Here is a 12,729-nt window from a genome sequence, read left to right on the forward strand (position 1 = left end):
AGATATGAGTGTTAAATTAACACTCAAGAGTGTTAAAGTTAATGAGATAATTAAGTGATTAATTTAGTGATGATTGAGCATTATTGAAGACATCTGATGATAACAAGCAGAATCTCTGAAGGAGAAAATCACAAATTGTAAGTCACCGTGATAGTGATCAGTGTTTGCTTTAGTTGGGCTCTTGACCCTTATACTTCCACTTTAAATTTTGTTTGTCTGCTGTTATTGATTTATAACAGTCAAATGAACATAGAAAAGTATGATCTGATAGTGTTAGTTATGTTGTGGCATAATCATGCTGTGATCTGAAAACTGAAACTTATTCAGATGATTTGGTTAAATTTGTTAGGAACAGCTCTGGGATAATGGAGAGTATGATTATCAATAATTTCTTATAATCCAAAACGTTTAATATAAATTGTTCTGATCAAATCACTTTCAACAGAATTTATTTAGAAACACAGACATCAATAATCAGCCTGTGAATCTCAACAGTGGTGGCAATAATAATCCTTGTTGCAGTGGCTGCTGCCAATCACAACTCATTAATGGCTCCCATCATGCATTGCGGTATGAATAAATTATGATCTGAATTGCCTATGTAGTTGACTTTTCCTAATTGAATATTCTGCTCGTCACCGTTGTAGAGAAGCATTGACTGAATCTTGAGGTCTGTGTGTGCCTAAAAGACAGATTTTTTTAAACAACTTTTAAGAAATCCATTATATCATATCTCAAACTCTGGATATTTATGCATAATCACAGTTATACTGTAACCAACAGCAGAGACCACAAACATAAAGTTAAAATGATGATTGTCATAATATAACCAAAACCATTAGATCATATGTTTTCTTTGTTCATCTGGCAGTTATAACTCAGATAAAACAGCCAAACAAAATCTAAAGTTAATAATATAAGTGTCAAGAGCCCAACTAAAGCGAACACTGATCACCATAACGGTGGCTTACAATTTGTGATTTTCTCCTTCAGTGATTCTGCTTTAGGTGTCTTCAATAATGCTCAATCATCACTCAATTAATCACTTAATCATCTCATTAACTTTACCACTCTTGAGTGTTAATTTAACACTCATATCGTCCATCTGAAAGCCACTACTTGATTATATTCTACTCATCAATCAGTTTATAGCATCTGATTGAATTTTCTTTTGCTGTTCTCAACATAACAATCAGATCCAACTGAGCAGAGAGAAGCTAATGTTAAAAAGTCAAGCGCCCAACTAAAGCAAACACTGATCACTATAATGGTGGCATCAAACCAAACTATTATTTTCAATAAATAATCAAGATCTTAACCTCAGTTAATTTTCAATAAGAACTTTTGTAGACGTCTACCAGAAATAAAGTAAATCTGGTTAGTAATAAGTGAAGCTGGTAATGCTGTTTGTGGAGTTGTGTAATCAGATCTTAAGAGATTTAATGTACTGTATCTTCAGTTGATTTCATTTAAGGCTGCAAGTAATTCTTGTGTTTCTCTTGTCTTCAGTGATTCTGCTTATTAAAATCAGGTGCTCATCAATAATGCTCAATAATTATTCAATCAATTAATTATTTCATTAACTCCCACACTGATTCAGTGTTATATTTAACAGCCTGTAGTGTGCACACTGAGCAGTGTTCATTTCATCTGGGCAAACCCATCTGGGGCCACCATGGAAACCGTGGACAAAACGGTCTGGGTCCCAGTTAGATAGCCCAGGTCAAACCAATGTGGGCCCCACATGACTGTGTTGGCTGGGCATCGCATGCATGGCTGCAGCTGCCTGTCCTGCAACTCTATAAGATCTCGCCACCATAGCTGACGAGAACCTACAGGCCTTAGACGGGTGCTTTGGATCACCACGAGAGGACGCGCTCTGCGGACACAGTTGCATCGCAACAGAGCGCTCCACCGCAGGGACCCCAGTGTACCCATGGACAGCTGCACCGTCGAGGGGGGGAAAGGCGGAGAAAGCCGACAAACGTTCACGGGAGGTCAAAGGAGCCTTCCATGACTTCGCCAACTCCTCATGCAGTTCCGGGAAGAAAGGAATTGGGGTTGGCTAAGGCTTTGCAGCGGCAGCTGCACCCAAAAACCAATCGTCCAACCGCGAGCGAACGGGACAGGGCGGAGGGTTCCACTCTAGCCCGATGCTCGCGGCCGCCCGAGACAGCATAGCAGTCATTTCGGGATCCGATACGGGCAACGCTGAGTCTCCCGAGGGAGGCAACGCAGCCGCATCATCACTTCCCAATAGTGATGGCCGGTTCGTGAACGAATCGTTCTTTTGAACCGGTTCTTTTTAGTGAACCGGTCGAATCAGTACACTAAATCGGACTGAATCGTTCGAAACAGTTCGCGTCTTGTGTCAGCGCTAAACCACAAGTTACTAAAGTTACTCACTTTCAGACATGCCTGACAGTCCCTCCGAATCGAAATAAACCAATATCCATTAGTACATTTTATTCAGTAACTCAAAAACTTCACTGAACGGAGACATATATTGGTGCTGAGAGAAGTGATGAGCACGAGCAGCTGATACTGCGCATGCGTGTACTACCGAACATACAGGTACAGCGGTCGGATAACCAGAACCGAGAACTGTTTCTTTCGGACACGTTCGACATACTGAGAACTGATGAGTTGATGAGCTGAGCATGCGTGCATTTTTTTCTGAGGGACGAAATATACGTTTCCATGTCTTTAGTTGAACATCAGTAAGTGTAACAAAATAAAACATTTTGGAAACATGTTTATCACATTACTGTATCACTGTATTATTTTAACGATTGGAAATAATGATTGGATTCTAAAACTGTCAAACTACTAAACATTTATTATTAAATAACATTTTCAGGAACAGCTAGCTCATTTAATTTCTAAGTAACAATATAAATCATTGATGTAAACTCTTGCCAAGGTTTGGTGCACTGCTTAGTAAATGTTTATAATGTGTTAACATAACGAATTAGTTTAATTCGTTATGTTAACACATTATAAACATGATATACACTGTATAGACTACAGAAGGCTATATTGGAGACAGACATGCATCGATTTTTTAGTTTTGTCGACTGTATATTCAGGTTTCAGGTCAGCACACAGCTATGCTATGGTTCTCGAGTCGAGAACTGGTTGTTGCAGTTCTTGAATCACTTGTACAGAACCAAGAACTGTTTCTTTCGGACACGTTCGATACAGAGAACCGATGAGCTGGAGATACTGCGCATGCGTGATAGCACCGTCTCTGAACAGAACTTTCTTTTAGCCGGCTGATCCTGTGCTGATATACGAGTACGCAGTAGTACGGGTGAACCCAGGACTTAAATGAGAGGGCGAATCGGCGAAAAGTAAGTTTATTTAATAACAAATAAAATGATGAAGACCATTTATGCATTTTATATATTTAAAACATGTAAAACATCCGCGTTAGCACATCGCCTAGGCTGCAGCAGGGTTCGTTTTCAAAATGTAAATGTAAGAAACTTATCCAAGATGATTATGACAATGCATACTATTATTTAACTGAAGTTGTGATTACAAATGCCCTTTAATTTGAAGTATTTTTTTTTTTTTTTTTAATTTGAAGTATTTTTATCCGAAAACGAACTGTCCGAAAGAACCGGTTCGCGGAAAAGAACCGGACTTCCCATCACTACTTCCCAATGACTCAGGCTCGCCTTGTGATGCCGCGATCGACATCGCGTCCTCCTCTGGAGCCCCAAAAGAAACACGCGGTACTTCCGTAGAAAGCCCCGCCTGAATGCTCAGTGATGGTGTCACTGAGCCCACACCAACACTGGAGAGCCGCTCGTCTCGAAGAGGGTGAGTCACTTATAACTCAGATCTTTCGGCTTGTGTAGTGAAGATATGCTCTTGGCTCCGAAGCGAAAACATACTGCGGTGGCGTTCGCTTCCTCCTTTTATACTCACGGGGTGAGGCGGAGATACGCTATGCAAATTCCGCAGATCCATGGCATTTCTTTGCCATTGGCTCGTTTTTTAATACTCGAAGAGGATTGGCTTTCTATGCGAAACCCCCATTCTCCGTCACTTCTGACGTAACTCAACGTGACTACGAAAGGGAACTATAACTGTAGAAGTCTCGTATTCAGCAACACAGATTTGTTTTCTCTTTTTCTTGTCAATGTCGTTTGTCAAGGTCTATTAGTCTACATTTACATTACAACACTATTCTGACATATCAGATTGTGTCTTGTCAAATGCGTATATTTTCATGAATCAAGAAGTATTTTGTGTTAAACAAGTTGTTTTTGAAATGAGAAGTAATAATGATAGTCACATTACCTGGGGAAGCAGCACTGGCGCGCACTCAAACACACACACATACCTCATTCATCCACGTCTCGTTCCTCCCTCACCGCCACTAAGCGCGTGCACACGAGATGCTGATCGCACACCTCATTCATCCAATATTATGAAGCTGCAGACTCGGAGCCTGCATCTACAGTCCCCCACCGAGAGTCCCGCATTCTCAGACCCCTCGTTTTTCGAACACAGCGCCTCCTGCTGTTCAAAAGATCGAATAACACCCACACATAGAGTACGGCGCACGATTATCCAAATGCAATATTGCATTTGCAATATTATGGTCTCCAAATAAATTATCCAATAAATATTTGCGTTCCCTGCTTAATGCATGTGCCAAAAAAAACTAATTCTTACTGATGGAAGGGATACAATTACAGATTGAACTGTCTTCAGAAAAATATTATGTGATATTATATTTCTACAATGTTTTTTTTTTATATTTTTTTATTCAAATTCCAATTTTTCTTTCAGTTCAACCTATAATGGTCTAATTAACATTACCATGCTAACAATATCATGCTTACAATAGGCTATCTTGTTTTTTGATATTTTTAATGCGAAGCAAAACAAATCAGAATAGACAAAACACCAATAATAAACAATTCTGTACTTTATTTAATGATCACCTAAACATCATCTTGCTGTAAAGAAAAAAGGAAGAAAAAACTGTGTTTGTGACTTTACATTGCGTCTTCAATTGCATTAAAAAAACTCATTTATAAGTCGCTTTGCATAATCATAAAATGAGTTGCTGGATTCGGCAGGGGCAACTTCATCGATGTATGTTGTACCCTGGAATAGCCTACAACATACAGTAGGACCGATAGCACATGTCTTATGGTGTTTCAAAAAGGAAGAAAAAAAAGAAAAAAGATGTTTGCAAATGTTAGCTACACTCTTAAAATGGATGTGTTAAAAACAACACAACCTGTGTTATATCTTAACACATCTGTGTGTTTAGTTAAGGACAACACATTTTGTGTTACTTTTAACTCAACCAGTGTGTTATTGTTCTTAACACGGAGTGTGATTTCACTAAGTTTGCACTTTGAATTAGATTAAAATGTAGCAACTGACAAAATATTGTGTGTAAATAAGTTTTATTTACACTGGTGCACTCTTATAAAATGATTTTGTAAATAACACAACCTGTAAAAAGTGTAGATTTTAACACATAAAGTGTGTGTGCTTAGGGACAACACATTTTGTGTAGATTTTAACACATGCTGTGTAGATTTTAACACGTTTTGTAGATTTTAACACATTTAGTGTGTTTGCTCAGGGACAACACATGTTGTGTCAAATTTAACACACAATCTGTGTCGTTTCTTTACACATCTCTGTGTTTATAAGGATTACACATTTTGTGTTACATTTAACACAACTAATGTGTTAGACAGCAGCAGTGTGTTGTTGAAACCTTTTACACACTAATGTGTTATAGTAACACAACTTGTGTCAGATATGCGTCACATGTGACTGTAGTCGGAGAGTATTTGCCAGAGTTACTTCCCGTGTGCTTACAAAAGTGTTTGGATGAACACTGACACGTATTGGTAACTTGTGTTTATGTAGTCCAGTGATGTTTAATAGAGTTTGTTTGAACATTTGGATCTTTTAAACATCATTAATCTACATAGACAAGCTCTTATTGAGAATTAACAGAGGTTTAATGTTTCATTTCAGTTTTATTTCAAGTCACCATAATCGTGATTAATGGCTCCTTTATTTGGGCTCTTGACCCTTTACTCTTGTTTTAGTGTTTCTCTGCCTGCTGTAACTGTATTTTAATAAAATACATCTGTTATGGTGATAGAAAATATGATCAGATGGTTCTTGATGATGTCATAATCAGCAAGTTATGATCAAGTTTTTGAGTATATGGATGGAGTGCTTTATTTTAATGATTTATTGTAGTGATGGGAAGTCCGGTTCTTTTCCGCGAACCGGTTCTTTCAGACAGTTCGTTTTAATGAACTGGTTCAAAAAACCGGTTCACCAGTTCTTTTACGTCATCACGTAATGACGTCAATTCTATCATCCCGGCGGATAAAAATACTTAAAATTAAAGGCATTTGTAATCACAACTTCAGTTAAATAACAGTATGCATTGTCATAATCATCTTGGATAAGTTTCTTACATTTACATTTTGAAAACGAACCCTGCTGCAGCCTAGGCGATGTGCTAACGCGGATGTTTTACATGTTTTAAATATATAAAATGCATAAATGGTCTTCATCATTTTATTTGTTATTAAATAAACTTACATTTCGCCGATTCGCCCTCTCATTTAAGTCCTGGGTTCACCCGTACTACTGCGTGCTCATGTATCAGCACAGGATCAGCCGGCCGAAAGAAAGTTCTGTTCAGAGACGGTGCTATCACGCATGCGCAGTATCTCCAGCTCATCGGTTCTCCGTATCGAACGTGTCCGAAAGAAACAGTTCTCGGTTCTGTACTAGTCTTGATTCAAGAACTCCAACAACCAGTTCTCGACTCGAGAACCATAGCATAGCTGTGTGCTGAGCTGAAACCTGAATATACAGTCGACAAAACTAAAAAAATCGATGCATGTCTGTCTCCAATATAGCCTTCTGTAGCCTATACAGTATATATACATCATGTTTATAATGTGTTAACATAACGAATTAAACATATATGTTTAATTCGTTATGTTTACACATTATAAACATTTACTAGTGCACCAAACCTTGGCAAGAGTTTATATCAATGATTTATATTGTTACTTAGAAATTAAATTAGCTGTTCCTGAAAATATTATTTTAGTATAATAATAAATGTTTAGTAGTTAAACAGTTTTAGAATCCAATCATTATTTCCAATCGTTAAAATAATACAGTGATACAGTAATGTGATAAACATGTTTCCAAAATGTTTTATTTTGTTACACTTACTGATGTTCAACTAAAGACATGGAAACGTACATTTCGTCCCTCAGAAAAAAATGCACGCATGCTCAGCTCATCAACTCATCAGTTCTCAATATGTCGAACGTGTCCGAAAGAAACAGTTCTCGGTTCTGTACTGGTTATCCGACCGCTGTACCTGTATGTTCGGTAGTACACGCATGCGCAGTATCAGCTGCTCGTGCTCATCACTTCTCTCAGCACCAACATATGTCTCCGTTCAGTGAACTTTTTGAGTTACTGAATAAAATGTACTAATGGATATTGGTTTATTTCGATTCGGAGGGACTGTCAGGCATGTCTGAAAGTGAGTAACTTTAGTAACTTGTGGTTTAGCGCTGACGCAAGACGCGAACTGTTTCGAACGATTCAGTCCGATTTAGTGTACTGGTTCGACCGGTTCACTAAAAAGAACCGGTTCAAAAGAACGATTCGTTCACGAAACGGCCATCACTAATTTATTGTTAGTTCTGAAAGTTTTGTAAAACTACATCCAGCAATCAAAAAGTGCAGAATGACAAAAAAAGTTTAAAGCTACAACAGAAACCAGTCAAACACAGATATCAAGAATCAGCGTATGGATCTCAACAATGGTGACAAACGAAAAATTCAGGCCGCAATGCATGCTGGGACTTATGGATGAGCTTCATACTAGAGACATGAAGCTTTGCCACCATTGTTGAGAGTCATATGCTGATTCTTGATGTCTGTATTTGACTAGTTTCTGCTGCAGCTTTAAACGTTCTCTAAACATATTTTTTTAAAGAATTATAGCGTAAGGTAGCATACACCATAATATCATGTAAAACTGAGTATCTGTAATCAAATATAAGTGATCAAATATAAGTTATCTCTTAAACATTAAACTTCTCTTGCTATGTTAAAAAAACATCATGTTGAAAACTGATCATTTAATGATCTTTTTCCTCAAGATAATTTCAACTGTTTCAGATGTGCAATATAAATACACAGAAACAGCAAACAGAGAAACGAATGATAAAGAATGAAGGGTCAAGAGCCCAAATAAAGCTGCCACTAATCACGATTCTGGTGACTTCAAAACAAACATTCAATGAATCGTCAACACAAAACCTGGTAATTCTCAATAAGTGTTTCTGTAGACGTCTGACAGAAATAAATTGTTTGTTATAATAAATTAGTTATTAATAACAAGTGAAATCAGCATTTGAAAAAACATTGAAACCGAGGCATGATGTGATTGGCTGCCAAAAACACTCATTAATCTGAAGTTTTTTTATGAATTAAGATTTTATTTATTTATTGTAATGTATTGTTTCGTTTATTTTAGAGCTTGTTATGGGATACCATATAAAATATACTACCTCTAATTAGGTTCATAAACACAAACTTCCCTCCACCCATTAAAATTCTGTCCAGTTACATTTTAACACACATTGTGTGTTAAAACCTACACAACTTGTGTCAAAATACCATCAACACATGATGTGTGTTGTTTTTTAACACATCTCTTTTTAGAGTGTACCATGTTGCACTGCTCTGTTGAAGTGTCCCTTGAGATGTTTTTGAACTTTGGACAACTTTGTGGGTTTGAAATATATGGGGGCACAGAATGGGCAGTGAAAATAACTGCAGCATTTATGACATTTCTACAAAAAGTCCAAGGTTAAAGGCTAACGTTAGCTGTCTAAATATTTTCGGGGGGAAGACGGCGAAAAAACATACATTAATGGCTCAAATCTAGTTACAAACTATCTTTACAAATATTAAATGGACTATTCATATGTTGTATCGATGAGCTAAATTAGTTTTATTAAAAAATAAATCAAACGAGTAGGCTACTACGATTCGCTAAATAAAATTGAAGATAGCCTACTCACGTTTTGGCTTAAGTTCTTCACATGTTCTTCACATGTTATCCGATACAATTTGAAAGGAGGCGCTGTGTTCGAAAAACGAGGGGTCTGAGAATGCGGGACTTTGGGTGCAGGGGGACTGTAGATGCAGGTCTCCGAGTCTGCTGCTTCATACTACTCCATTCATCTTCGTCTTGTTCACACACACACACACACACACACACACACACACACACACACGAGATGCTGATCGCAAATGGACATTCACCCGTTACTCCACTGTCCCTTCCAGATCCATTTCCTGGTCATTTCATACACTTACACTGCACTGTCTCGTCGTTTCATCCCTGTGTTTCTTCTTTGTGTGTGTGTGTGTGTGTGTGTGCGTGCGTGTGTGTGTGTGTGTGTTTGTGTGAGTGTGTGTGTGTAGTGACTCTTCCAGCAGACAGTAGAGCTGAACGCCATCAAGGACATTCACTGTTGTATCAAGTCTACTTTGGCCGTCCGCGTGACGTCATTATCATCATCAGGAGGATCCACAGACGTCCACTTGCTGTCACTATTAAAACTTCATTTTGGAAAAATATTTCTATTAACTTGCTGTTTTATTACTGCAATACAGTGAATGACAGCCATCTGTGTCTCCCAGTGTCTTACATTAACACAAATAGATCTGAATTAAAGACACAAAATGAAGTCTGTCTTCAAAAGATCCTTCAAACTGAGACGGCCTTCAGAGGCGCTTGATGACGTGGCAGTCGAGATATGCAGCCTTACTAGGACACAGCCACGGTTTGAGAAACACCCGCAAATTATGGACAATATCCCACAAATCAGTCTGAGCCCGTGATTTAAACACCTCTGATCTCTGAGTTTCTCTTTCTTCATAATGTTTTAGACTGTAATGATTGCACTCAGTGTTACTTACCCATCATTACTGCCTCCAATTAATCTCTTAAGGTTAAACCTCTTCAGTGTCTCCTCTGAGGACAACAACACAAACACTAAAGCTGACCACTGAGACGAGGAGAGTTTCACAGCACGTAAACCTCCATATGACCTTGTATGAGGTTGAGCTTCGTTGACTAGAGAAAGATCCCCCAGTTCATTCAGACAGTGAAACAGATTGATGTATTTCTCTGGAGAGGGATTCTCACTGATCTTCTCTTTAATATAGTCAACTGTTTCCTCATTGTTGTGAGAGCTGTTTGCTGTCTGTGTCTTTAGTTCTTGTAAGAGACTCTGATTAGACTCCACTGACAGACCCAGAAGGAAACGAAGGAAAAGGTCCAGATGCCCATTTCTACTGTGTAAAGCCTCATCCACAGCTCTCTGATGGAGATCAGATAGGGACACTTTGCCTCCATTAGTTGGTTTGGTAATCTGGTCAAACACATTGATGTTGTTGATAAAGGAGAGATGCACATATAGAGCTGCTAGATGTTCCTGAATGCTCAGATGAACAAAGCAGAAGACTTTCCCCAGACACAAGCCCAACTCCTCTCTGAAGATCTGAGTGCACAATCCTGAGTAAACTGATGCTTCTGCCACATCAATGCCACACTCGCTCAGGTCTTCCTCATAGAAGATCAGGTTGCCTTTCACAAGCTGCCGATACGCCAGTTCCCCCAGTTTGACGATCATGTCTTCATCTTTCACTTTCTTCTCATAGTCCTTCTCATGTTTGATGTTGGTCTGAATGAGCAGGAAGTGTGTGTACATTTGAGTGAGAGTCTTGGGAATCTCTCGTCTCTCTGCTTCACTGCACATCTCCTCTAGAACAGTGGCTGAGATCCAGCAGAACACTGGGATGTGGCACATAATAAAGAGGCTCCTTGAGGACTTCAGGTGTGAGATGATCCTGTGGGCCAGACTCTGATCACTGATCCTCTTCCTGAAGTATTCCTGCTTCTGTGTGTCACTGAAGCCTCGTACCTCTGTCACTCGATGGACACACTCAGAGGGGACGAGATCCGCTGCTGCTGGTCTGGAGGTGATCCAGATGAGAGACGAGGGAAGCAGATTCCCCACAATGAGGTTCGTCAGCAACTCGTCCACTGAGGCGGATTCAGTCACATCACACAACCTCACATCGCTCTGAAAATCCAGAGACAGACGACACTCATCCAGACCATCAAAGATGAACAGCACTTTATACTCATCACTGGATATGGCCATTTCTCTGCTTTCAGGGAAGAAGCGATGAAGAAGATCTGAAAGACTGAGTGTTTTGTCCTTCATCAAGTTGAGCTCTCTGAAAGCCAGTGGAAATATGAGCTGGACGTCCTGATTCTCTTTCCCTTCAGCCCAGTCCAGGATGAGCTTCTGCACAGAGACTGTTTTTCCAATGCCAGCGACTCCCTTTGTCAGCACAGTTCTGATGGGTTTGTCTTGTCCAGGTAAAGGTCTAAAGATGTCACTGCATTTGATCGGTGTGTCCTCTGTTTCTGCTCTCCTGGACTGTGTCTCAATCTGTCTCACCTCATGCTCATTATTGATCTCTCCACTTCCACTCTCTGTGATGTAGAGCTCTGTGTAGATCTCATTCAGGAGTGTTGGCTTTCCCTGCTTTGATATTCCCTCACACACACACTCAAACTTCTGTCTCAGATTTGATCTCAGTGTGTTGAGGACTTCAGCAGCTTTAGAGTCATGGCTGGAAGATTACAATAACACATTATTACACACGTCAGATGAGTAAATAACCATGAATTACAAAATTGATTATCTGTATTATGGGACACATCAATAGGTTTCTGAAATATTTCTATCATTAATCATGTGTTTGAGTTATAGAAATAATATACCTGAGATCAGACTGTGTTTCTCCACTCTTAAACACTTGTGGTTTCTCCATAGACCAGTCACTCTTCATAGACACACAGCTGGACTCTGGGTTTGAGCTCTTCTGCTGGACTGAACTGGTTTCAAAACTAAGTAAAATAAAAAACATGCAGACTTATAAATGTTGTGCACTTTTACTGGAATCTTCGGTCTTAGGAAAGACCAGGGAGTGTTGTAACACATTTGCTTTAACACCTGTATCTCAGTGGGGTTTTGCAGATGTTTTGTCTTGATGTGAAACAATTGTAGATTTCAACAAACCAAACAAATACACTTTCTGAACCAGCAGTTAGAAAAATCTGCTCAATTTTCCACCTACTACATATGATATAAAGGTGGAAAACATCTCAGCTTACATTTACTTAATGTAACAGACTGATGGACTGATAAATGTTGCTAATAATTATAACTTGTTTCTTAGAAATGATAGGGGAGAGCGGGCACAAACTAACACTTTTAGATTTTATTTTATTTTATTTTTTCGGTTTGTGCAAATCCAGTTGGGGTTCAGAGTATTTATTTTTTCCCATTAATTTACACACACCTGGTACACTTATGTGGTTTTATTTCATTAATTCAGTGTATACTTTTTCTTTATTTTCACTGAAAGAATGAAAGTGGAACGTGACAACATGCCCCATAGGTGAGGCACATCGTAACATGATCTCTCAGATTTGTATATATGATAGATTATGATAGATTAAAATGTTAATCTATCATATAGACATGTCAAATCCAAAAAAATATACTAAAATATTTTGTCAATAAAATACAATTATTAACTTTT

The 12,729-nt window shown here is 38.7% G+C and overlaps 1 protein-coding gene across 1 annotated transcript in view; it reads right to left on the reverse strand.

Moving 5' to 3' along the window:
• The window catches only part of LOC120486123 (protein NLRC3-like), a 53,058-nt gene extending 41,069 nt beyond the window's left edge, over positions 1-11,989 (reverse strand). The window contains exons 1-2 of the mRNA XM_089122205.1: positions 11,906-11,989; positions 10,027-11,754 (exon numbers count right to left, since the gene is read on the reverse strand). Of these exons, the coding sequence (XP_088978331.1) occupies positions 10,027-11,754; positions 11,906-11,973 (1,796 nt within the window). The 5' untranslated portion in view covers positions 11,974-11,989. The remainder of the gene's footprint in view (positions 1-10,026; positions 11,755-11,905) is intronic.
• Between the last annotated feature and the right edge of the window lie 740 nt (positions 11,990-12,729).

This window comes from Pimephales promelas, chromosome 2, assembly GCF_988280905.1.
Source record: "Pimephales promelas chromosome 2, fPimPro1.hap1.1, whole genome shotgun sequence".
NCBI lineage: Eukaryota > Metazoa > Chordata > Actinopteri > Cypriniformes > Leuciscidae > Pimephales > Pimephales promelas.